General features: G+C 40.5%; 1 protein-coding gene across 1 annotated transcript in view; it reads left to right on the forward strand.

Annotated features, from left to right (window-relative positions):
- SHTN1 (shootin 1) overlaps window positions 1-27,648 on the forward strand; it is a 144,018-nt gene that overhangs the window by 28,850 nt on the left and 87,520 nt on the right. The window contains exons 3-6 of the mRNA XM_042457032.1: window positions 6,377-6,437; window positions 16,665-16,759; window positions 23,720-23,888; window positions 26,806-26,903. Of these exons, the coding sequence (XP_042312966.1) occupies window positions 6,377-6,437; window positions 16,665-16,759; window positions 23,720-23,888; window positions 26,806-26,903 (423 nt within the window). The remainder of the gene's footprint in view (window positions 1-6,376; window positions 6,438-16,664; window positions 16,760-23,719; window positions 23,889-26,805; window positions 26,904-27,648) is intronic.

Here is a 27,648-nt window from a genome sequence, read left to right on the forward strand (position 1 = left end):
GGAAGTTTTCCCCTAGATATTGGGCAAGTCACACTTTCTCAGCCTCAGAGACAGGAAAAACGGCAAACCTGATATGAACAAACATTGCCAAAAAAATCTTCTGCTAGGTTCACCTTAGCACCACCATAAGCTGGAAATGAGTTGAAGGAGCATCCAGAGGCAATATGTTTCTACATATCAACTGTTGAAGATGAGTGGGGCAGGGGTACAATTGCACTCATGTCCTACTTTTGGGATTCCCTTGGGAAATTTCTTGGCTACTTTATCAGGCTTTTGGTCTGAGCATCAGGGTTCAAATTATGCTCTCATATTTCAGCCTAGTTTCCCCCTTACATTAATTTTTCTCCTTTGCATGTATTGACTACATGAAGGGTCTTCAATTACCCATTAGCCCTTCTCCCTACATATTTGCTGACCCTGCTTCACTAAACCAAAGGATGGTTTATCCAGTATTAATCACACCAGTGGATAGACCCATTGATATCAATGAGCCTTAAGCTGTGACTTACAAGCCCCATTCAGTTCCATGGGTCTACTTTAATGCTGGCTTTCATAATTTATAGAATCACTTGTCTTCCCATACCTTGCATGTGCTTCTACTTGAGATTATGGCCTGGGGCTGAAAGTAGGGCTTGGGAGAGCAGAGCGACTTCACGCTCCTGAGCCCTACCACGTGCTGCGGGCGCCATCTTGGTGCACCGCCATTTACGTGGCATGTGTGATGATGACATGGCTCATGCGCTGTATCCAAATGGTGCGCAGCACAAGGGAGGCACTTATGGCACCTTGGCAGAGGCGGCGAAAGAAGCTGCATTTTGTGGCTCCTTTTTCCCATTGCACCGTTGCCGCACCGTTTGGTTGGTGCAGCCACAATCTAGAAGAGAAAGGGGTGGCCTCTGTCCCCTCCTTTCTCCCAATCTGTAAAGGCCCTATGAGACCCTATTTGGTCTTATAATGGTAGTACAGTCCGCCCTTCCCTTATGCAGGGGATCCGTTCTGGACCCTCCCATGTAAAGGAAAAAACATGGATGCTCAAGCCCCATTCAAATGAATGGGGCTCATACCCGCGGAGGCATGGCAGCGGCTCACAAGGCGCATGCCATGGGAATGTGCGCCATTGTTTCCTTCCAGCATGTGCCTCCCTTACTTCCGTCGTGGCTTCCAGCGTATGCTAGAATCCATGTAAAACGCGCCAAAAATCTAACAGAATTGAATTTGAGAATGGGATTTCTATGCCCTTATAGCCATACTTGTATGTAAGTGACATAGTGACAATTCTTGGAGAAAATAATGCTCTACTTAAGGGCTGGCAAGAGGTTTCTTTGTTAATATCTGGTCTGGGTTTTAGCCAACAATATCCAAGCTGCTAAAGCCATGGAACTATCTGGAGTGCTGAGCTCTATCCCTTAGTTTCAATACATTTGATAACTGCTCTGAAGTCTGGAGTAGAAGGTGGAGCAGATACACAGCAGAGTCACCACAACCTTCATATGAAAAGCACAACCTGCCTCTGTTCAGTTCTCCTGTCTCTTTACATGTTTGGAGGTTCATGGGGATGCTGGTTGAAATAAAAAGTAAGATGCCCCCAGAAAAAGAATAATTCTTGATTGATTTAAACTCTTGAAATAGATGCGTCCTTTAAACAATATAGCACAGTGACAGAATACTAATGTGGGTGTTAAGAAAGTATTATTCAGACTATTATGCAGAACCCTCCCTCCATCCAGCATCATCCAGAGGGAGAGAAGGACAGGCCAGCTCCATCGGGCCTAATCAGAGTAAAAAGAAGGGCCCTCCCTCCAGTCCATCTGCCATGGTCCAGGCCTCCAAGGGAGAGAAGATCTGCTGGACTTTTCCCCTTCCCCACTGCCATTCCCTTCTCCTTGTGTGTCTTGTCTCTTTAGTTTGTAAGCCTGAGGGCAAGGAAATGCCTAATTAACAATTTGTAAGCCGCTCTGATAGCCTTTTGGCTGAAGAGTGGGGTATAAATTATCATCATCATCATCATCATCATCACCATCATCATCATCATCAGTGATTGTAAGCAACCTGATGAGAAAAGAGGGGAACATTCAAGAATTTGCCTATTTAGGCAAAAATGGCTTAAAACTAGGGTTACCATTTGTCCCAGAAAACCTGGAAAATTCAAACAAGTCCAGATTTCTCCTTCATCACAAGCCAATAGGTAGATTAAAATGTGGCAGTGGTGATGAAGCAGGAGCTCATGCAAGTAGATTGGCACTGGCTGGAGCCTTATCCCGCCATGCAGGCACCAGTTGCTACTGCAGAGGCATAGCATTGCCACCTTATTCTTTCATTCCCTCCCCTCTTCCCCCAACAGGCCCAGAAGGCAGGAAAGGAAAGGAGGCAAGCAGAATGACCTTTTATTATGTGGTGATTGTGTCAGCAGCTTGAGCCTAAGGCTGGGCAGCACAGCGGAAATTTGCTTCCCAACAGCCATCTGAGAGTACGAGAGTCCCTTTACTCTCTGGGTCTGCTTGGAAGCCGCCCTCTCTTCACACCAACTGGGGGGAAAAGAAGAAAAAATAACGCTTAGCTTGGTACTATATTCAGGGGTAGCCATATTGGCCATATAGTAAAGTACAGTAACACCCCAAATCCACAAAACAGTGATATGTTTGTTCAGCCAACCAAAATACACAAAATACATACTGAGATTGAAACATAGTGGCAGAAAAAGTGCGATGATTGATGTGGTGAATTTGTATAATCAAAATGCAAATTAATAATATGCATAATTTGCATAAAATGCAAATTAGATACTCAGATATGAGGGTCTGGAATATGGCAACCCTACTTACAACAATAATCTCATATAAACTGACATTGAAACAGTCCCAAGTATCTCTGATTGTGCAAATAAGCCCTAGACCAGGGGCAGAATGAAACTTAGAAGTATCATCAGGTTTATGGCCAGTATACTTTATGCTTTTTTTAAAAAAGGAAAAAAGATGAACAGCAGTAACACAACATTAGCTGGAGAGTACACTGCTCAGGAACTCAAGCTGAGGCCCTGGACAGTAGCCAGAAACTGGAGGCATGAACTTCCAATTGGACAAAAGCAAAATAAGATTCTGGTTTATTGTTATTTCATACAATAAGCAGGCCAAAAGAAAAAGGCAAGGGGTGAGGGGAGGGACAGGAAAACCCCCCAAAACAAAACATTTTTTATCTTTGGCCTTGCCATCTCATACAAACCCACACCTTTTGGTACAGCTAAAGCACATACACAAAAGAATTACTGGAACACACAGAATAAAGAATGAACTTTCAGGAAGGGGAGGGTGTTACTTATTTATTTTTACAAGGTCTCCCCCCCCCCTGCTTTCTCCTTCGAGGTGGTGCTTTTGACATGGTTGGGCCGTGATTAAAGTCAAATCAAAAGTTTCTTTGAGAAACAGATGGAAATATCCTTGCACTTCAAAACCATCCTTTTTTCCAATCAGAGCTTACCTTAAACATGGTGGACCTTGTCAGAATTATGTGTATAAATACATAGTGTATGTTCAAAAAATAAAAGCAATTTCTCCTGAACAGTTGTTTTTAACAACACAGTCCAGCCTTGAAGTTTTCACTGGTGGAGGGAATAAGGAAGGGCAGGAAGGGTACATCATGCCCCCTCTCCTGAACAAAGAACAGTGCTTTGTTACCTTTATGGGGTTTTTTTACTGCTCTACCACAGCAAGACAAGGATGCAGTAGCATATTTTTCAACATAAAGTTTTAGAAATTATATAGACCATGTTGACCCCCCCCCTTTCTTCAGGGTTTTTAAAATGTGATTTTTAAAATTACCCATACCTCTGTGTATTTACAGTCGTCCTTCGGTATCCATGGGGAATCCATTCTGGATCCCTGCACAGATAGCAAATTCTACTGATGTTCAAGTCTCATTGTCCTCAATGATGGTGCCATGCCACAATTGGGGACAATTGCACTTTGCTGCCTCCCCGCTCTTACCATGGTGGGCGGCAGGGGGCTGCCTCCTCTTCCTCCCCTTCCTGCCTCCCTCTCCCTCCTCCTCTTCCTTCTCCCTCTTGCATCCCGCCACCACCGACTCTTCCTCCTCCTTCTCCTCCTCTTGGAGTCCAGTGGGAGGCTCTATGGGGTCAGGAAAGGAGGCTGCAGAGCCCTGGAGGGTGAGTGGGGGAACCTTCAGAGGCAAAAAGACCCCCACCAAGGAAAATAGCCCTGCAGACCAGCCCAAGAAGGAGCCTCCACCTTGCCTCCTGGGGAAAGCCAACACAAGGGCACTCTGTGCATGCCCAGAAGGTGTCACTCAGGGCAACCTCTTCCCCAGGAAGGAGGGTGAAGGGCAAGAAAGAGCCCCCCCCAAATAAAAACACACTGAGGCATCTGGTTCCTTGTCCCACACTTTCAGGCTGGGAGGGACCCCCTTCCCAGCTCCGGGAACTCAGGCAGCAGCCTCTCGGGGGCACCAGAGAGCGCTGGCACTCTGCTCATGCCCAGGGTCTCCCTGATCTGGTGGAGAAGTGGGATGGTGCGGGTCAGTTTTGCTGGGTCTGGGCAGGGCAGGCCTTCTCTCCGGGTCGGAGCCACTGCCCGGGCTGCAAGGTGAGCCACAGATGGATGGGAGACCCCCACTATCTGACCCCTAAGGGGGAACGGCTGAGTTTCAGCTACCTCTGCCACAGCCATCTCTTCCTTCTCCCTCCGCCTCCTCCTCTGCTGCTGCTCCCCATATGGCTTGCCATCCGCAGATGTTGGAATTTGTGGGTAGCAAGTCCGCGGATATGGAGGGCCTACTGTTCATTACATATCTACACTTATGTTCCATTAAGCTTTATATTACAATAAGCCTTTGGCTTTAACAAAGATCTCAACAGATATAGAGAGATATATGGCACAAACAAATGCAGCAATTAGAAGAAGGCAGAACAATGCATAAAGTTACATTGAATTTGCTAAAATCTCTGTATTCTCTCTTTAGAAAGTGGGTGCAGTGGTTGAATGTAGGACTATAGAGGCCAGGGGTACATCTACATTGTAGAAATAATGCAATTTGACACCATTTCAACTGTCATGGTTCCATCCTAAAGAATTTTGGGATTTCTAGTTTTGAGGAGGCTAAAGACTTTGTAAAACTACAAATCCCAGCTTTCCATAGAATGGTGCTATAGCACTTAAAGTGTAACCAAACTACATTATTCTTCCACTGCAAATGCACCTCGGGTTTTCAAATTCTCATTCAGCCATGGAAACCCACTGACTGAGGAAGGCAATGGCAAACCTCCTCTGAACAAATCTGGCCAAGAAAACCCCACAGTAGTGTTGCCTTAGAGTAGACATATGGTGGAAATGACTTGAAGGCACACCACAGCCATTCTCCCTTTTACTCTTCTTATGGTTTATACTACAATTAAAATCATTATAATTTTCCCACAGATGCCTCTGTTTCCCCAGTTTACTCGGTAGAGTCCTCCAACCATCTGAAACAGATTTTGTATGGAGGGTGGGGAGAAGAAGGCAAATGTTTACCACTTCCCTTCCCAGTTTGTTGATGGGAGCCCTTGGATATATTGCCTGAGGTGTTGGAGTCCTCCCCCCTGGCCCACAAGGCATCTAGAAGGTCCTTTGTGATCCTGTGGCCAACTACTGAAGCACAGCCAGCTGCTGCCTAAGACCCCCCCCCCCCCCCCCCCCCCCCACACTCCATTGTCCCTTTCCCACCAATTGGCTATGGCTGTGAGTGTGTCTTGCCACCAGGACAGTAAGGCAAAGGCACAGTAGATCAGTCCAGATGATGGAGCTGAATTCTGCTGCTCCCCTTGACAACACATGATGGCGTAAATTGGATTTACCCACAAGATTCCGCCATTATTTTGTAAACACAGAAAGCAAACGGTGAAGAAAAAATAGAGGAGGGGATGAATTTAAAGTTGGAAAAAATGTGAAACATGTAGAAACTGAAATTGACAGGTGCATTCATCAGTACCTCAAGTTCAAAATGGAAGTGAGTGAGTAAAATAAGAGTAGTTTCTCCAACATTTAATGCTTTCTTTCTCTTTTCTGGTTATTAGCCCCCGTCTCCCCCAAATATTAATAATATAAATGAAATTCCAAGTACTTAGTCACATTCTACAAGCAAAGTGTGAACTGTCCTGTCTTGTCATGTCCTTGAAACTGTCCAGATAACAACACAAAAGAAAGATGACATGCACTGTGGCTGTTCTGTGTATTTACGTATTTACAAAAGGGGAAATGAAACAAATAAGGACATGACCCATAGCTGTAATGTTAACTGAATACCTGTTCTGTATGTACTCTAACCACTTTTGACTATGTAAAAATTGTTTTCATTATTTAAATATGGAACTGTCTTTGTATCTCTATAGTGTGACAAAATCAAACAGGAGAGAGATGAAGCAGTCAAACGGTTGGAAGAATTGCAAAAAGGTAAGCAGATATTTGAAAATGTATTAGAAGAGTGATGTTCTGACTGATTACGTGGACAAAAATCAGTTTTTTTTCTTATGGGTACAAGTACTGAGGATATTATGGATATTGTCTAGCTTTTGGTCAACTGTGTTGTTGTGTTGTCAATTTCCATAAACTGAGCTTCAACCTATAAGTAAGAGACTTCTTGCAAACTCAGGGCTTCACTAATTGAGTCAATCCATCATTAACGTGATCTTTCTCTTTTCCCGTTCCTTTCTACTTTACAAAGCATTATCATCTTTTCTAATAAATCAAATCATCCCATGATATGTCCGAAGTACAATAGCCTTAGTTTCATTTGGCACCTAGGATAGTTCTGGTCTGATCTGTTCTTGGACCCATTTATTTGTCATTTGGCAGTTCATGGTATTTGTAGAATTTTCCTCCAGGATCACATTTCAAATAAGTTGATCTCTTCCTGTCAGCTTTGTTCACTTTCTAACTTTCACACCCATACATAGAAACTGGAGATACTATGACATGTATGATCCTGACTTTGTGATTTATATATAGGATCTTATCTAGTCCCTTCAGAACTGGTCTCCTGGTTCTAGTCTTTTTCTGATTTTCTAACTATTTTGATTGATGTTTGAATCAATGTATGGAAAATTTTAACTGAGTCAATGTTAACTAAGGGGCTGGGTCAGTGTAAATAAAACTTTAACAAACAGGTCCTAAGGGGTGACATGCAACCGCCCCTTCTTCAACCGCATCGGGGCTGCAGCAACCTCACACCGCAGCCCTGATCCAGCCTCCGAAGGGCACAAAGAGGTTCCACAAAAAGCAGCTTCTTTTTGTGCCCTCCAAAGGGCACCATAGCAGCGACGACACAGCTATATGGTGCCTTGGTGGTGTCATTAAGGGCATGCGTCATCTGGAAGCGACACCCTGACTCCACCCCTAGGCCAGCATAAAGTGCCGGTCTTTATTTAACAATGATTTCAGGGTTATATAAATGATTTGTTGTCATTATTTTTGTTTCCTTAACATTCAACTGTAATCATGCTTTTGAACTTTCTAGCTTGATTTTCCTCATTCTGTGTACTCCCCGGCCATGGGGAAATGTGATAAGATCCACCTTCTTAAAGTTACATCCCTCATCTATCATGAGAGCAAAGCCAATGCAATAAACTCCAAAGTTACCTTATTGTAAGTTTCAGTAGTATCATCTAGAGTAAAATACCATTCTTTCCCAGCTCAAGTTTTATTTCATTGTTTACTGAACATAAGCTGCTGCAAGCCAATATCAAAACTCCATGTTTCCCCAGCCCTCCTTTACCACCTCACAATGCTGATGCTGCTAGATAACTTCCAGTTAGCCAGTGGGTAAGGATGAAAAGGGGCCTTGGTGGGTATATAAAACATTTATAAGAAGGAGTTGCACTATCAGAGGTTTTGTTAACTGAGGGCTGGAGCAGACAGGCAGGAAAAAGTGGCTCAATCTTGCTTTCCCCCAAAGTGGGTTGAAACCCTGCTACCTGCGTGGCCCACTCCCAAGGCTGGGTGAATGTGCATGGCCTGAGCACACAGCACAGCATCAACCCGCACCCCTCCCTACCATTTTTTGAGTGCCTCCACACATACCGCCTGCAACCTCCAAGTAACTCCCACGACCACCGAGATGCCATTCTATTGCATGGCCACTCCTTTGATTAGCTACACAGGTGCATGTATGATGTTCTGCCAGTACAGGGCATCAGTGCATTAGTGTGCGAGCAATACCTTGGCAAAGCACAAATATGGAGGCCCCTCATAATGCTCACTTCACTCCATGGCCCCCTGTTGGACTGTTTGATTTGTGTATATTGTAATTACATCTATTGGAGTTGTCACACTTTCATTTTGTTTTGCTTTTCCACAGCCTCTTTTGTGTTGGGGTGTTTATATCCAACAGCAAAGATGCACATCTTCCACACTAAGCAAACTATCACAGGTTCTGTTTACTCTGGTTTTTAGCCCTGGAGTGTGGCTTCAGTCTGGGTTCTGCGCACTATGGAGGCATGCATCATCTAAATGCCCTGCCTTCAAAGTGATTGGAAACCACTTTATTAGACCCACCTGAGGTTTGTTGTTGTGTGCCAAGTTGTTTCCAACTTATCGCAATCCTAAGGCAAACCTGTCATGGGATTTTCTTGGTAAGATCTGTTCAGAGGTGGTTTGCCATTGCCATCTTCTGAGACTGAGTGTGTGTGACTTGCCCAAGGTCACCCAATTGGTTTCTGTGGTTGAGCCAGGATTCAGACCCTACTTTCCAGAGTCATAGTCCAGTATTCAAACCACTGCACCACGCTGGCTGTCTTTTAATTGAGGTATGCCTATGTATATTTCTGTATACATTTTCTAGTGTAACTGTTACTTAAGTGTTACTTTACATCATGTGGGTCAAATATTGTGACCATACAGGGGCCCACTGCTGTTGCTTCCTGCTCTGTTTTGGATGCTAAGGTAATGGGGAGGTGGATGGGTGGAGAGTGTGCTTTTTGTACATGTCAGAATCATGGAGCATTCAACTGGAGTTCTTTTTAAAGCAATTGAAAAGGCAAGTGTTTTACTTACCTTTGAGAATCCTGAAACTGAAAGGAGTTCTTTCCTAACTATTCTTTTTGTGGTTCAGACTCTGAGCTGAACCTTCTCCCCATTTTTTTGGACAGACTAAAGGCAGCATTTTCTTTCTTTCCAAGCCTTGCAAAGCAAAAGAAGCCTCTATCCTTCCCTTGTTAGGTTAAGGTTTAGTTTCAAGTACTTTTGGTTGAGATTTACGTTCAAGTACTGCTGTTGTCACCCACATATGGACGGTTCTGACTAGAGCCAAAGAGGAGGATCATTTGGAAGTCTTTTTTTCATGTTATGGAATAAGGATAGAATGGCCACCCTCTGACTTATATTATATATTAATATGTTATCATATATTATCATATGTATGCAGTAGTATTTATATGCTGAGAGCCAGAATGGTGTTGTGATGTGAGTGTTGAATTAGAACTCTAGGAGACCATGTAGGAATCTCTGCCATATTTGACATTCTGGGTTTTGTGTTTGTTTTTAAATCCCACTTCTCATTCATTTTACAGAATTGATTAAATTGACAGTCACGGTAGAAAATAAATACGCTTTGGGAAAAACATTAAGGCTGAGCTTCTACATTGCTTCAGCATAGCTTAAATGAAAGTGAGCAAAGTTTAGTCATTTGAGTGTTGGACTCCAGGAGAACAGAGTTTAAAACCCTGCTTAGTCATGAAAACCACTGGATGACTTTGAGCACTCTCTCAGCCTCGGAGGAAAACAATGAGAAATCCCCTCTGAATAAATCTTGCCAAGAGTCTCCTTAGGTCTCCATAAACTGAAAATACCCTGAAAGTACACAGTGAGAACAACATTCATATTCTGGCTAGGAAATTGGGATCTGAATCTCTCTTGGCTTTGACAACCCCTTGGGTGACTTTGGGGAAGTCATACTGTCTCAGACTTAAAGGAAGGCAATTTCAGCCCCCCTGAAAACAAATCCAGTCAAGAAAACTCCATGAAAGGTTCACCTTATGTTCACCTTAAATCAGAAATGACTTGAAGGCAAACAACAATAACATTTTACATCCTGCCTGTCACATTATTATTTCCAATTGATACGAGAATATAAATATCAAATACAAAGATATGTAGAATTATACCAAAAGCTGGAGCTTAACTAGTGTTTAAAACCCAACTGAAACTAAATCAGCTTGTATTATAAGTAGCTACATACTGAGATAAACAAAAAGGTCTCTTCAACCTGTGCTGTAATTATAATAGTGCTGTCATGTGTCTTATATGGGGAGGAGGTAGAGAACCAGGCTCATTTGCTTACTGTTAAAAGCCCTGGGCTTCTGCCTCTTTCTGCCTCAGATCCCTTCTTATGGAAGCTCAACCACATGCACTTAGCCATGTTTAAAGTCACTATGGCAATGTCTTCAACTGACCCAAGGAATAAATATGCTAACAACGTGCCCCCCTCTCTACCAAATATCCCGTTTTCCTCTTGTGTGATAATGGTTCTATTGATTCAGTGTGGTGTCTGGAGGCAACAAAGCACAGCTAATGGGAGTGGAAAGGCTCCCTTGAATAGCTTCTTGAGAGAGGAGATGACAACAGTCTCACAGTCTGTTATGTTAGGTCTCTGTCACTATAGTATGTTTTGTTGGAGGATTAGTAATAGAAGGTTAAAACACACACGCGCATGCACATATACACACACAGTCTTTCACCTAATATATATATAACAAAGACATTTACACAGCTGTTGTTTACATCGATTAATAAATGCAGTTATGACATACTTCCTGCAAAACAGCCCTAAATTTGGAGTGTTATGAAATGAACAGGTGGTGTCACCCTGTGTGGCAATAAATAAATAAATAAATGTTCTAATAAGTCAAATTCCTGTAATATGGGGAAATGGAAAGAATAATGCATGCATGTCTACATGTACATCTTGTGGCCTCTTTGTTGTTTATGTTACGATACTGGGAATTTGAGAGACTGGTGGAAAATGTAAAGTAGCTAAGGTTTAAAATTCAAAAGTAATATTTGCTCTTGTAAAATGTCATAGGTTGCCTTTATCTTCCCTTCCGTTTTTTTTTCTTCTTCTTCTTCAAAAAAAAAAAAGACATACCTTGTAAATACAGTGATAAAATACCAGGAATATTAGGATTTTACAGCAATAACGGAGCCCATTATTTAAACGACAATATAAAAGGCAATTATATTGATGAAGAGCTACATGGGCTTTGTGTCTGTGAATAAACTTGGCCTGCGCTCAGCTTCTATTTGTTCTCCCGGCATAAACACATATTGTGCGTGATTCCTGTTTAATGGGGCCCAGTTTGTATGCCAAGCAGCTGCATTTTAGGCCCTATAGCGTGATTTCATAGCTCTCTGAAAATTGGTTCTATTCATCACAAGAGATAGAAGGTGTATGGAGGGGGGGGGGGAGAAGCTTCAACACACAATCATTTCTTTTCAATTGGAGCCAGAGAGGTTGATGACAACATGACCATTGTGTGATAATGATAAGACCACTAAGGATCTGTACTTCTCATCAAGGCTTTCACACAACAGCAGATACAATTTAATTCACTGCTCTGTCAGCAGTGCTGATACCATTATGCCGTCTGTCTCCACAGTTATAATCACTGTCCTCCGAGAAATGCAGTTGAAATGATCTTGAGCAGTCAAAGAAACTCTCAATTAAGGCTGCCACTTCCAATGTGTCAGATTGTGTCTTATGCACTTGGTCCAATTTTCACTTCCAATCCTGTTTATTTACAATGTCGGCCAGTAATTACGCTTAACGTGTCATTTAGTGAGGGTGCCCCTGCCAAGGAGATTGTTGGGTGCTGCGGTACCATTGAGTGGGAGTTTCTTGCAGTCAATGCCATCAGCGGCTTTTAGTCCCTGATGGGATGTGGTAGTAATGTTGATAATGCAAGTATCACGCTCATCAAGTCATAATTAGATGCCACTCAAATGTGCCACTTGTAATAACAGTGTTGATTCATGTTTTCTCGGTGACTGCAACTACTAATTAGTTAAGTGGTTTTTGGTTGGCCTGCATTTGCTGCATATTATTATTACCCCTGAAAAAATGTTGAGGTTGGAGAGGTTTCTGGCCACTTAGTGTTGCTTTATGAATTTTAATATCATCATAAGTAGAACTTTGGGCAGTCTTAGGAAGTCTCTCTCTCTCTCTCTTTTTTTTGTATTTAATTTTTCACTCCTTTTTTACTTCTTGAGTTTAATCATAATTGCAGGTTAACTAATCTTAAAGGAATCATGAGTTATTTCTTAGAAGGCAGGCCTTTTAAAAAAAAATCATATATAATCCAGCCATTTTAGATAAAGAAGTGCAGCTTGGCATAGTGATTTGAGTGTTGGTCTACAACTCTGGAGGCCAGGGTTCGATTCTCAGCTCGGCCATGAAAGCCACTGGATGACCTTAGGCCAGTCACATGCTCTTAGCCTTAGTGGAAGGCAATGGCAAACTTCCTTGGAACAAAACTTGCTAAGAAAACCCTACGATATGGTTGCCTTAGGGTCGCCATAAGTCGGAAATGACTTGAAGCCACACACCACTGTCTTTGCTTGCTTTATGAAGAACAAAACATTTTTGGATAAAGTGACATTCTTATCATTGTATTTTTATGTCTTTTGAAAGTGGATTAGACCAGACGAAAGAACCAGAGTGTGGAAGTGACTTCAGAAAAATAGGGTTTTAATACAAAAAACTGCATCATGTTTGTATCATGAAAAAAGATAACTTCATTATCTTTGTAGTTTAACTGTAACTCTTTCACTTCAATAGTAGCAGGATACATGGCCTCACTATTGGGGTGTTTTTTCTACCATTGTATTTATGCTTGTTGCATTCTATTTTTAAATAAGAAACTTTAAAAGGAGTTACTTTTGGAGAACAAGAAAACAGAGGCCCGTTACAGATGGGCATAAAGTACATCCCCAGGACATACTAGGGTTAGGAAAGGGCATCCATTCCGGACGCCCTAACCCTAGTATGTCCTGGGGACTTACAAAATGGCGGTGCCCATTCTACATGGGCGCCGCCATGGGGACGTCACCACCAGGAGATTTTGGACCTATAACTTAATTATTTTTAAAATTAACCTTTACAGCTCTGACTTGCTACATCCATGATGCATTCTTTTTGTGTTCATTGTGTTTCTTCAGGCTTTACACACATGTGTTATGTAAACATTCCAAAGGAATTACAAATTCTTGCTCTTCAACACATATTTCTGCACAATGGACACACTTCAAATGTGCTCTTTCCCTGTTTAAACTTTTCATATAAAATTTATTACATGTATTCTGCCTTCTCTCCCCTCCACCTCAAAAATGACAGGCATTATAGAAAGTTACAAAATATTCTATTTAGATGGATCAGCCTGTATGTTTTGCTTCCTGGCTGTAACTCTTCATTATAGGTTTAGGACAGAGAAGGGTTGTATGTGTGTACAAAATCTCACAGAGTCCATTGGGGTTTACCTTCAAGTAAGTGTTCATAGGATTGTGGCTTAAGATAGGTTGGCTGGTGACTGTGATGTTTTCCCCTCTGCAGCAAATAGTCCAGATTGCTTGCGGAATTTCATCCTGTTTTGCTCAACTCATTCCATTTTCTGATAGTATCTCTGCATGGAGCACCATGCTTATTCCAATTCTTGGCTTGTGGCACACAGCAAAAATATGTGGCCTGGGCTGACCTAATAGAAGATAAGCTTCTTAAAGTACAAGAACTTGTGTGGACATTTTTCATTTCTACATTCTTTGATTGTATGATCCCAGCATCAAGAACCCCTATGAGCCAGACTACATTTTTAACTTGTCTACATGAAATGCTACTGCCATGTGGTGGTTTTCTAGGGCCAGTTGTCACAATGCATCTCATATCTTGCCATGTCTTTGTCTCTTTGTGCTGAGACTGTTTGCATCCATCCCTGTGCTGGTGTGGTGCCAGATGCTGACAGAACTGAAAGCATAAATAACAATTAAAGCAAATGAAAAAGTGTGAATGGGAAAGAGAGTGTCATTGGTCTCCTGTTGTTTTCATTGGTGGCTAGTGGTTTCCATATCAATGGGGTGATGAAACTACTCTGGGTGTTAGAATTTTTTAAGGAGCTATCAAAGAGATTGAATACTCAAAATAGGTTCAGCACTTTGATAGCTACCTTTCTTTATTCATTTCATTTCTATGCCACCTTTCTCCCAGAAGAGGACCCAAGGAGACTCACAGATCAAATCATTTAAAAATTTCACAATAAAAATTTAAAAACAATTAAATCATCTAAGTAAAAATAGTATAAAATTACATAAAACATACAAAAGTTTAAAACATAACTGGAATCACACACAGTTTGAACTGAACTTGAAAATTTGGTCTTTAAATTCACTGTTTTACACATGTGGAAGTCATTACTGGTTGTTCAGTACAATTTTTCAATATTTGTTGCTGTTTTGGTTGCTGTGTGCCTTCAAGTCATTTCCACCTTATGGCGACCCTAAGACAAACTTATCAGAAGGTTCCTGATTTGCCCAAGGTCAGCCAGTGTGTTTCCATGGCCAAGCAGTGATTTAGAGCTCAAACCACTGTGCCATGGTGGCTTCTTTTTTAAAGGTTTTTTTAAAAAAAATATACAAAGTCCTAAAAAACCTGGGTTCAAATGTGTTACAGAACACTTCTCCTCTATTAATATCCCATTTATTGATTCTTGTTGTTAACTGCCCATGAGTTGATCACAACCCATGGCTACCCTGAGGATGAGACATCTCCAGTACCTCCTGTACCCCACTGCTCTGCTGAGGTCCTGCAGACTCAGTCCCATCTCCTTCCTGACCAAGGACTAAAACAGACTGCAGAAATAATACAATTTGAAACCACTTTAACTGTCCTAACTCAGTGCTAGGGAATTTTTGGAACTGTAGTTTGTTCTGGCACCAAAGCTCTCTAACAGAGAAGGCTCAATGCCTTACAAAACCACAGTTCCCAGAATCCCCTAGCATTGAGCCATAGCAGTTAAAGTGAACCCAAGATGGATTATTTCTGAAGTCTGTTTTGGCCCAGAATCTATCCATCTGGAATGTGGTCTTCTTCTCTTTCTGCTGCCTTCTACCTTCCCTAACATTATTGTCTTTTCTTTTGAGTCACGCCTTCTCATGATGTGGCCAAAGTATGACAGCCTCAGTTTAATCATCTTGGCTTCAAGGGAGAGTTCAGGTTTGATCTGTTCAAAGACATATTTGTTTGACTTTTGGGCTGTGAAAATGAAATTTTCACACAGAAAGAGAATAATCATTAGAAAATGTGCATAAACCCTTCTAATAATCTATCCAAGGGTTTCTCAGCTAGGGTTCCCTGGAACTCTAAGATTTCCTGAGAGATTGCTAAGGTTCTGTGAGTAACCAAGATGAGGAGGGACATATTCTGAGCTGTAGATGCAATATTTTTTAATGCAGGGGTTCCCTGAGGCCTCAAAATTATTTCAAGTTTTCCTCCAAGCCACAAAGATTGAGAGAGACTGATCTAGCCCAACTGGGAGAAAACATGAAAATTTCTGTTATCACATGTGAGAACAAAGGAAGTAAAAGTCCTACATCCTTACTCCAGGAATTGTACCTAGGACATAGGCAATACTTGACAGAGTAATCCTAATGAGCCAGATTCCTGAGAAATCCATAACCTTCCATCTCACTGCAGCCAGGGCCAAAGATGTGGGGCTATGTTGTCCTTACATTGAGCAGAAAAGTGGAAACCATACTCTCACAATGAGATCTCCATTCATTGACCTCTTTCTTGCGTACAAGAGCCTCACAACTTGTCTCCCTAGGGCATTAGGGTTGCTCCCCTGAATTAAAAGGGAAAATACTACATTTTAAGATGATTTTCTAATTTTTGTTCTTTTAAATATTTATGCACAAAGATGCAGCTTAAAAATATATTGCAGCTTACAACGGTTTTAAGGCACTAAGGTGTCCACTAAAAATGGTGAACTTTTCTTCTGAGCAAGCAATCATAGGGAAATACTGGAAACAATGTATATCATCTTTAATGTTAATTTGAACATAGAATGAAATAAACAAGAGGTGAAATCAAAGAGGATGCATTTGAATGAATTTTGAACACCTTGCATTACTTATGTTATTCATGTGAACTCTGGATTTAAACCACCATCTGATAAAACTATTTTCTGGACAAACATATTTTGAATATTAAGCATGGTGAACAACCTATATTTCCATAATTTGAAGGTGAGTTAGATTTATGGTGATAGACAAAAATAACATATTTTGCTTATTAACTAATAAGGGGTGGGGAAAAGGAAGAAGAGGAAGACAGTTGAATGTTTTAAATGAAGAAATATTTGTAATGGGGGGGGAACCCTTAATATTAATGTTTTGTTTTGTTTTTAGGATTCATCATCTTTTCATGTCATGATAATCATGTCCTGATATATGCCTGTGTATAATTGTGTATGTGTGTGTGTGTGCGTGCACATAATTTTTTTAAAGAATAGCTGACATGGAAGTTCAAATAGATATTCATAATCATAGGATGAGTGTTCTGAGTAAAAATGGGAGAAGAGGATAACTCATGACTCATATCAAACTCTGTGTGAATCATATTCTTTCCCCCATGTGCTCCAGTTTCTCACATGGTCATTGAGGAAGTCAGCTGTATACAGAACCACCTTGAAATTGAAAAGACATGTCGTGAAAGTGCAGAAGCTCTGGCTACTAAGGTAAAATTATGTTTACTTTTTTCCTGTTTGGAACACACAGTCTTGGTGCAAAAGTTTTTTCAGGTTACTGAAAGCTGAATTCAGCATGTTGTTGTTTTCCTAAAGTCACAAGACAGCTTTACCAATCTCTTCTGATCTGTTGGCTCACTAGAGAAGCTTTGTGGTCTTCATACCTGTGCATACCTACTTGCAGTACTGATCACAAGGCAACTGTCTTCTGAATAAACATGTACAGAATGGAAGGCTGCAATGGTTGACTAATTTCTTAGTATTCAGTTACATTGAATAGCATGGGATTTACTTCTGATTTTTTTCTAATATGTCAGTATGAGGAATATTATATTAAATATCTCACATTAAGTCCATATATAAAACCTTGCTGAAATTGATACCTTTTGTAGGAAGAAGGTATGCATTTTCCATATAGCTTAGCTTCAGCTAAGTGCTGAACATGTTCCCTAAGCTCAGCCTGTAACAATATTTGTACACAGGAAGCACTTCAATGTAGAAAATAGTATACAACTTATATATACATTGCCACATTAGGATCACTGCATATACATTTATTGGGAAGTCATCATTGGGTACATACTTGTATGCCACAGTTTGTGGGTCAATTTCCATATTCTTTTCTGCATGGAAGAGCTTATGTGCAAACTCTCTCCTTTCTGACAGATACTTAAGAACAGAGAGTAGAGGGAAGATGTGAACAGTGATGATGCTACCAATAGCCAAAGGGAAGCATTTGTCTCAGGTAGCAGATGATGGGAGATGAAAGCAGAGACTGAGGGAGAATGCTGAATACCTCAGGGCTTGCCATGTCTTGTTGTGTGCCTTCAAGTTCCTTCTGACTTATGGTGAACCTTAGGCAATCCTATCACAAGTTTGTTTGTTTTTTGGCAAGATGTGTTCAGAGAGGTCCATTGCCTTCTTCTTCTGAACCTGAGAGCGTGTGACTTGCTAAGGCCACCAAGAGGTTTCCATGTCTGAGCTCCATTGTTCACATCACTACACCATGTTGGCTCTCTTCTAAACTAGTGTGTTTCCTTCAGGTTGAGCAAATGACATTGTCCTACTGCCCATGTTCAAAGAGGATTTTACTTTCATTCAATTTGGCTTTTGTAGATTTAATTGAAGAGAATCTGCCTCAGGCAGCAAAATATATATACAGTACTTAACCTGGAACACAAAATATGTATACGTAGGCTGATGGTACCCTTTTGGTGCCCCTATTATTTTCTGTTAAACTAATGGGAGACTTGTGTTAGACATTTATCTTACATTCCCAAAAGTTAAATTTTCTTGACAGCTTTAGAGCTTTCTAAAATTCAAGAAATAGTATCATGTAATGCATATCTTTAAAAAAACACCTCATTTTATACATCTGGGTGAAATGATAAACAAGTTTAAAAATGTCCCAAGTAGCCATGACATGAAAGAATAATGAACATTTCAGTGTCTGATTTAAATGGAAAAGTCATCCAGAGGATTGCATTTCAGGTGATTGTTTATGAAAGCAAACCACGGAGCAAGCGAAAGGTGACCTGTACTGCTCTGTTGATTGCATCTAGGTTGATGAATTTACCAAGTATATAATTTTCTATATTCCATCTCATCAGAAGTGCATTATTATTATTAAAGAATGTTTTTATCTCTCTGTGATATATACACACACACATACACACACACATATACACATGTAGTTGTGAAAAACACATCTGAACCACTTCATCATCAGAAAATGGATTGCAGCAATTTTGTACCAAATTTCATTAGCAATGCTGTCTGTCTGTGTGCATTTACACATCTTTCCCCTACCCAAAGTACTGCAGATATAGCAAAAATCACACCAGCAGGAAATCTTTTTTCATTTAGATGCATTAGCAATGTACTTTCTGGAGGTATTTACTTAATTGTTTGCATAATGATACTACATTAGGATTCATAAGATAGTCAATCAACATATCAGTAAGAAAATGAATTTATGGATGTAACTATCCTTTCTTTCCATTCTTTGCTTGTAGTGACACACACTGCCAGCTAAGAGACTAGCACTTTCCTACTGGACTGCCACATCAAGGCTAACTTACTTATCCATTAATATATAGTGACCACACTGAGCAGAATTTCTTGCATTTTCTGTTCAAGAGAAAAACTACTTAGGGGAACTGAGAATGCATCGTGACTAGGAAGAGCTGCCATTTCCATGAATCATGGCTCAGGATTTGTGCTGGAAGATGAGATGCTCAAGATCTGTCTTGCCTTACCATTTGGCAACTTTTCACAACCTGCCGCCCACCAGTATTTTGGATAGAATGTGGAAATGTTATTATATTTTTATTACAACTCCTGAGCTCACTGAGCCACCATGGCATTTGGTCATGCTGGTTAGGAAAGGTTGGGAAAGGCTGCTCTATTACATAGGCCTGTTACAGACTGCCAAAATAAAGCTGCTTCGGGTCTCTTTGGAGGTAGGCTGTTTAAATGATGCATGCATGCTAAGAGTCCGGAAGCTGCGCCAAAGCCATACTCCATTCCTAAGCACTGGAGTGCAGCTTTGGTGCAGCTTCCGGATTCTTAGGATGCATGCATCATTTAAATAGCATACCTCCAAAGAGACCCGAAGCAACTTTATTTTGGCAGTCTGTAACAGGCCATATTTTCCAAAGAAGAGATGCTTTTGCAGCTTTGGGGGTATTCCTAAGGAGGCAGAAGAGACAAATCAAAAGAATACTTTGAGCTTGGAGGCTCTGTTCACAATCCTGCCAGGCTCCGTGGAAGTGTTGGTGAAGACATTTCCAATCTCTGCCTAACTCATTACCTTGGAAAGTTTCTTCCCCCGCTCCCAATTTTGGCTTATTTTATCTCTTCAGTAGTACAAAAGAAATACATTAAATAAAAAAAACAACAACAATAAAGACATCATTATCCAATGCCTCTGTTTTATTTGCTTTATCCATTTCTATTTTTATTATATTGAACGATGTTCAGTTATGGTAGTTTACATTTCTTGTCTGCTCTGAGTAAGCCCCACCCCAAAAGATCAGGATCTAAATTTGTACATACAATAAATAAAAAAAATAAAACACAGCCTAATTGTGGAATGAAGGTTCTGAAATCCAGCTTCAGACAGGAGAGGTGGAACAAAGTTCCATGCTTCCACCATAAGGGCTTCCTTTGGTGGAAGGGTGAAAGCTAATATTTCTCAAACAGTGAGGTGGGCCTCTGGGTCTGGGAGGCTGAAGGAACAAAGATGGAGTTTTCCAGCAGAACTGCAAATGACTGCAGCTTGACAATTAATAGCCATTAAATAATTGCATTTTTGTTCAGCTCATTGGATAATCCCTTTTGCACCACATAATTAGAGCACTATGATTTTACTTTGGCTACATGTTGTGGAATGCTGGGATTTGTAGTTTGCTTTGTCACTAGAGCTCTCTGGTCATGAAGTACCCACCAACTGCATATCCCATGATTCTATACAATGCTGCAATTGCAGTTATTGTAGTGCTATAATTGTGTGATAAGAAAAGGTTCCAGGTTGGGGGCGGGGCAGGTTGACAGTATGCTAACTTTTACCAATTGGTAAGCAACATGTACTGCAGAAATAATGTCAGTTGATATAGTAGCGTTACTGTGGAGGTGCAGGGGGTACAGACCACACCGGGTGACACCCCAATAAGAGGGTGAACCAGGCTGGCTTTTCAGCCTCGCTCAGGGTCTTTTCGGGCCACCCAGACGCTGCACGGAGGCACTCTGGGCACTGGGGCTGCACCCTGGGGGTGCAAGGATATTTCTGGCTGCACATGCATGCATTCCTGCGCATGCCAGAAGTTGTGTACCAGAAGTCCCACCCCATAAGTCCTGCCTCCCCATGAGTGACCACACCAGGTGACACCAACCCTTAGGATGCCACTGAGTTGACATCACTTTAACAGCCATGGCCCAATGCTGTGGAACTCTTGGATTTATAGTTCTATGAGAGATTTAGCATTTTCTGTCAGAGAACTCTGGTGTCCCACCAAACTACAAACCCAGAATTCCACAGCATTGAGCCATGGCAAGTTAAAGTAGTGTCAAACTGCATTCTGTAATGCAAATGCGGCCATGGTGTCACAAAATGCCTGTACCTCTCTTATTGCAGTTTCTACAGCAATCTACAGTAGGGTTGGGGGGAACCTGTGGCCCTCCAGATGCTGGAGTCTAACTCCCACCAGCCCCAAAGAGATGATGGGGGTTGACAGTGACTGTGGAGTTTATCACATTGGGGATGGGACATCATTGTCCCATCACTGTCCTGTCCTTCCCACCTGATTGCGGGAAGGACTTCCATACATGAGCCACACTTGACCCGTCTGGGAAGTGCGAATGAGACTGATCGCGCAAATCACTGTCACATTGCAGCCATCTGAAAAGCTCTTTCAGACATAATTTCCACTCTTTCGTATTAACGGAAGAACCTGTTAATACCATGACTACAGTGTGAAAGTGATTTGCATAATAACTTTCACTTGGGTCATGGACAGGATGAGGATGGGGCATTCCCATCCTTATTCCATCCCCCTTGTGATAATCTCTTGTAATTTGACAAGAGTTAGAAATCCACAGGCACACTCCCCTTGTCTAAGGCAGAACTGTGGACTGCTCTGACATAACACAGAAACAGATAACAATTATTCTAAAGTGAAGGCTTTCATGGCCGGCAGCCATAGTATACTGGGGTTTTTTGGAGCTATGTGGCCATGTTCTGGAAGAGTTTATTCCTGACATTTCACCTGCATCTGTGCCTGGCATCTTCAAAGAATGGTGCCATGGAGGTGTGTGAGGTATATGTACTGTGTGACCCTTGGTTGAGAGGAAGTGATTTACATGTTAATCTGTGTTGGCCTGTTGGTAAATGGCCAAGCCTTAGGGTGGGAGGAATATGACAGAAGGCTTTGTGTCTATTTAATTAGTAATCCATTGTCTGCTGGGAAACTCCCTGACCCTGGATGGTTTTCATTTGCATTTGCTGGTCTTGGTTTTTTAGGTGTTTTTTTAGGACTGGTAGCCAAACTTTGTTTACTTTAAGGATTTCTTCTTTCCTTTTGAAGTTGTCCAGGTGTTTGTGGAATTGTCCTAAAGTGTTTTTTTTTTAAGTTTGTTAACAGTAATGTTAACTATTTTATTAAGAGATACAACATGAATTTCATCACTACATTACCAAATGGAAGAGACTGGGAAACTTAAGTGTTTCAGATACTGGCTGAGAGATTCTGAGAGGGGTTTTCTCCCAAAGTTGTTTCAAGGTGCTGTGTAGAACTTTTAAGAATGTATGCTGGCATCAACTGCATTCTGTTCTACTAGGCCTGTGTTCATCATATTTCTAAAATATTAAATGAAAATTACAAAGCCTGCAGAAGAGAAGCAGTTGAATTCTTGAAAGGTGGTAAAGTAGCAATAGGGCTGCAGGTTCAATGCTCTAGCCTACATCTTGCTTTAAAATTAGATTTCTCTTTATTTTACTTATATTAGGGGGAAATGCAGTGGTTCTCTGTACCTCAATGAATGTATTTTATTTTATTTATACAGAAAGAAAAGCTCTAAAAAACTAAAGCAAGGATTAAAAGAGAGGTTTTCATAAAGAGCCAGGGAAATCAATTCTGAAAGGAGGTCAGCTCAGCGAGAGAAGGAACAGCAAGAAAAACCATGTGCTAGACAATCACTACACTTATTTGAACACTCTGCATTCTCTTCACTTGTTGCAATATTGTCCTTGAAACACATGTTTTCATTAATAGAGGGATATTGTTTTTAGGACCGTTACAGAGGGATATTGTTCAAGATTGGCAGTGCTAAACCTTTTATAAATGCAGGCTCAAACTGAAAAGTTCCATAGCAGTGCTAAAGCAGAATATGACTACTGTGCCTTATCCTAATCATTTGCTTGTTGATATTAGGTTCCACCATAATACCATGCTCCTTGACATTCTAAAATCTAGACCTCATTGATGCATTACATGCCAGTATGCCAAGTATTCAGAATCAAGGATTTTGTTAATTTAGGATTTTATCACACCAGTCTACTGTTCTGCCATAATCCCTCTAGTTTAAGAATGGAAACATACCAGTTTGGCTTCATTTCTTGGCACACCTTTCCTCACAATAGCACTTTGTCTATGTGCTATGGTTGAGTGGTCTGTTTTGCACACTGCCAAACACTGCTTTTTGGGAGGAAGTTTTTTGGGGGGGAGAACAAGTGATTGTAGCTTCCACCTACCTGTGTGAATGTGGACATAGCAGCCAGCTTTGGGAAGGCATTGGCTGCTGATATTGCTACAAGGGGAAGGAGTGGAACAGAAACATTATTTATTTATTTGTTTGTTTGTTTGTTTGTTTTGCGTTAAGAAAAGTTGCAAGAATTTGATTGGGAATGAAAGTGACAATGACATAGTTGCCTATTCAAAGGATGGGTGAGAATTTCAGATCAGTTCAATTTTTGACCAGAATTTGCCAAAATTAAAAAAAGTAAAACTTTGTAAAACTTGAATATGAGAGAAATTCACTGGCCACACTTTCTGGAAGATGCTAGTCCCAGAAATAACTTTTCCAAACTCCAGAGTTAGGTGACCTCTAAATAAAACTGAGCCTGTCATACTTTGGACACATCATGAGAAATCATGACTCACTAGAAAATACAATAATGCTAGGTAAGGTAGAAGGCAGTAGAAAGAGAGAAAGACCTCACACCAGATGGATATACTCAGTCAGGGAGGTTATGGGATTGAATTTACAGGATGTAAGCAGAGCAGTAGAGGACAGGGAGTTTGGGAGATGTCACAGGGGCACCATGAGCCACGGTTGACTCAAGGGCAGTTAACAACAAACAATAACAAATAAAAACAAATGCCATAAAGGTGTTTTTTAAATCAACAATGCATCTGGCCTTCTTTGTTTATTTGTTTATCTTATGTTTTGTAGCTGAACAAAGAAAACAAGACGCTGAAAAGAATCAGCATGTTATATATGGCAAAACTGGGTCCAGATATCATTACTGAAGAAATTAACATTGATGATGATGAGTCCTCTACGGATACGGAAGGTAGCCCTGGTGCATGTGACTCACTGAAATGCCAGCAGGTGATAAAAGGTAAGCAGTTGTTCAGAGGGTAGAATAGAATAAACTACAAGGAGCCCTGGTGGCGCAGTGGTTAAATGCCAGTACAGCAGCCACTCACAGCCACAAGGTAGTAATTTCAGTCACAGGCAGGGCTCCAGGGTCCACTCAGCCTTCCATCCTTTTGTAGGTCAGTAAAATAAGTTCTCAGCTTTTGGGGGCAATTGGCTTATACATTGTAAACTGCTTGAGGAGTGCTAGTTCACTGATAAGCGGTATAGAAATGTACTTGCTATTGCTATGATCTACAATATCTACAAGAACTGAAGTCTTTTGCATTGATCTGGGATTAAGCCCTGACTGTTATTTACTGGGGCTCACTCCTGAGAGTAGACAATGAAGATTTTCACACCAGCGCTTACCATGGGATAAGCACTGGTAAAATGCCGGTAAAATGTCAGGGAAGTGCATGTGTATGAAAGCCTGACACGTTTCTGAAACATCAAGGACTTGTCTCCTCACCTCTAGCCTCCTTGAATTGTTTGTGGAGCAGCAATTTCCTGTGAACTCAAAGTTTCCGTTCATAGGAAATTGCTGCTCTGTGGACAATTCAAGGATGCTAGAGGCAAGGGACCAAGTCCCTGACTTTTCAGAAGCGTGTCAGGCTTTCACACATGTGCACTTTCCTGATGTTTTACCAGTGCTTACCCCATGGCACTGGTGTGAAAATCTTCATTAATGGGATTGTACTGGTTGTTACTTTGTTGAATCAACAAAGTAATCACTGAGTATGTGCTGATATTTAGGCATTCTTTAAACAGAAGGTTGCATGGTTGGCTCCCTTGTGAAAAAATGTGTTTCAGAGAAGGAAATAATGAAGAAAATGAAGAATGCATATGTATCTTATTTTGATATGTAGACATTACAGCACGTTCTGATCAGCAGAAGATGTCTGATGCACGTGGAAATCTTTCAGTGTAGTTTATCTTGTCAAAAATCCAAACAGTTCTGGTTGTTTCTCAGTGATTACTTGACTAGTGGCCAGTGGCTTGCATTTCATCTTGGCACACTAGACCATAGTCTGAATTTTAAAAGATCTGGCCAAGGTGCTAGGCAGGGTTCAATACTTTGGCTAGATACTTTAACCTAAAAGCCAAAGCAGGTTCACTGCTCTTATGAGATAGAAGCCACCAGCTTGAAAGGGGGAAATTAGAAAATGTGTGCATGCTTCCTTTGAAAAACTGTCCACTATTTCCATTATATACATATTTAGTACACAAATCTTGGCAACCAAAAATAATAGATTGTAGACAAAGTGTTTCAAAAGATTTATCATTAATTGCTTATTTATTTATTTATTGAATGAATATCCTACCTTTCTCTGAGATGGATTTCAAGGCAGCTCATCGCTAGTGTAGATAAACCTGTATTTTTCATTTTTCTAATCCTCTTTTCAGGCCAGTCTTCTATGAAATCATGTATCTGACATTTAGGGCAATGTAGTTTCCTTTTTTATAATGTTCTGTAAGAAGGTCTCCAGAGAGAATGCTACTAGACTGCAGTCTTCTGCCAGTAAACATTGTTTGATCATGCCATTCAACTGCTGCCAAATCACAGTGGCAGCTATTCAAAAAGTTGTATTTTCCTCCAGCAAACCTACTTCCTTCTCTGATTTTTCCCCTGTTGTTAAACTCAATTGTTATAAAATATCCATTGTTTATTGTTTATAAACAATTTTGTAAATTTTGATTAAGACTGATTAATTTGAAGGTGGCTCAGGTTTTAAAAACTATATTTGTTTAAATGTATGCTGTTTGTTTTACTATTTCATTTAGATGGCATTTTTGTGATTTTCAGTATTCATTTTGCATTTTGTAATTTCTTTATTTGTTCTTATTATAATTGAGTTAATTGCTTTCCACAAACACAGTATAAACATATTTGAAACAAATGAAACAAATGATGTTTGTTTTGTGGTTGCTAAACACTCCTATGAATATGGAATCATTAGTTGCTGCCAAATGGCTTGATCTCAATGAATATTGAGAATTTCTTTTGGCCAATGAATGGCTCCCAGTTTGTGGATTATGACTTTCCTAAGTGTAGAAGGAATCTTGTCACAAGGCACTGGTTTAGAGATAGAGATATTAAAATAATTCAGTCTTATTTCTGTTATATCTCTCAGAATTCTAATGGTGTTCTCATCCCATTAAGTTTTGTATCAAGTAATAAGGTTGTTTTCAATCCTTATGTGACAATTTCTGCGTATCCCCCCCTAAAATGTATACCTTGTTGTATGCATGCTTACTAACATATGCATAGTTTACACACTGATCCCACTGACTGAAATGCATTTGTGCACATTTTTAAAAATATATACACATTTTAAACAAGCACAGTTTACAGATTTACACCTGTTTTGTGCATATTTTTCTTCTTCATTGAAATGCAAACCTTGGAAACATACAGAACTTCAAGGCAAGATCTGTTTTGTCCCATTGCCAGTGAGAAGGCAATACTCCCCCCTTCCCCCCCCCCTTTTTTTCTTTTCTTACTGTTTTCCTTTTTATTTTTGGCAGCAGATGATAGGTATTAAGGGCAATACAAAACACGAATGAACATTTAATGGGGCTTGGAAACTAACAAGTTTTTCATAGAACAGCTCCTTTTTAAGCCAGGCTAAGCAAACATTGAGTTTATAAGCTAGGAGCTCTCCGTAATGAAAATCAGACAAAGACAAAGGACTAGACAGACTAGACAGGGCAGGCCAACTGATAAAGCAACTTGTAATAGGAGCTGCATGTAAGGCATCTGCATTCTTAATAATTTAAGCATCTATTGATGCTGGATTCTTCAGCTCTTCTACCAGCATATTTCTTTCTTTTCGTTCTCTGTGTATTTGGGGACTCAAATGAAAATTGAACTTCCACCCACACTCTTGAAAATGTAGATCTGCGAGATCAAATTATAGCTCTTCAGGAGGAAAAGAAGACCATCGCCATTGAACTGGAAAACCTGAAGATCAAATTTGTTGAAGAAGTTGTAGAAGTAAGTATAATGCCAGGAGGGCAAAGAGCTCAAGATCATAGTCTGGATTTTCCATGGCTAGTTCTTAGAATATGATGGTTCACTCTGTGAAATTACACAGTGCTGCCTAGATGTAGTGGATCTGTGGACTGTTCTTTCTATCAGTGATGAGACCCTTTTCATTATCCAGTTCCTCTCTAAAATCTCTATATCCCTTTAGATGAATAATTATCATCTTGTAACTTGAAAAATGAAATACAGTAAACAGCATTAGTTAATAGCATTTACATGTTTGGATGCTCAAACTAACCTGCCTCCAGTGAAGCCACAGTCACATAACTGGGACACACACTCTTAGCAAGATACTCCTCATGCCCAGCTCCAGTATATTGAAGCCTTACATCACTACCATTAGTTGACTCCCATAATTAGGAGAAGTAGAAGGCAATGATGTCATGATGTATCAATAAGAAATTCTTATTTTGATTTGTCAAAAGTGGCAAATCCTTCCTTGATGTTTTGCATGATGTTATCTGTATGTATGCTTGGCAAAATTACAACCAGAATTTTAGCTAAGTGTCCGTCAGTCTTCTCCTCCACTATTACTATCTCCTGTAATAAAAACATAGAACTGGAAGGAATCACAAGGGCCATCTACTCCAATCCCCTGCCATACAGGAATGCTTAGCTTAAGCAATCCTGAGACATAGCTATTTAGTTTGCATTTACCTCTAAAGGAGCAGAGTTCAAGATCCTCCAAGACAGT

This window comes from Sceloporus undulatus, chromosome 3 (assembly GCF_019175285.1).
Source record: "Sceloporus undulatus isolate JIND9_A2432 ecotype Alabama chromosome 3, SceUnd_v1.1, whole genome shotgun sequence".
NCBI classification, from domain to species: domain Eukaryota; kingdom Metazoa; phylum Chordata; class Lepidosauria; order Squamata; family Phrynosomatidae; genus Sceloporus; species Sceloporus undulatus.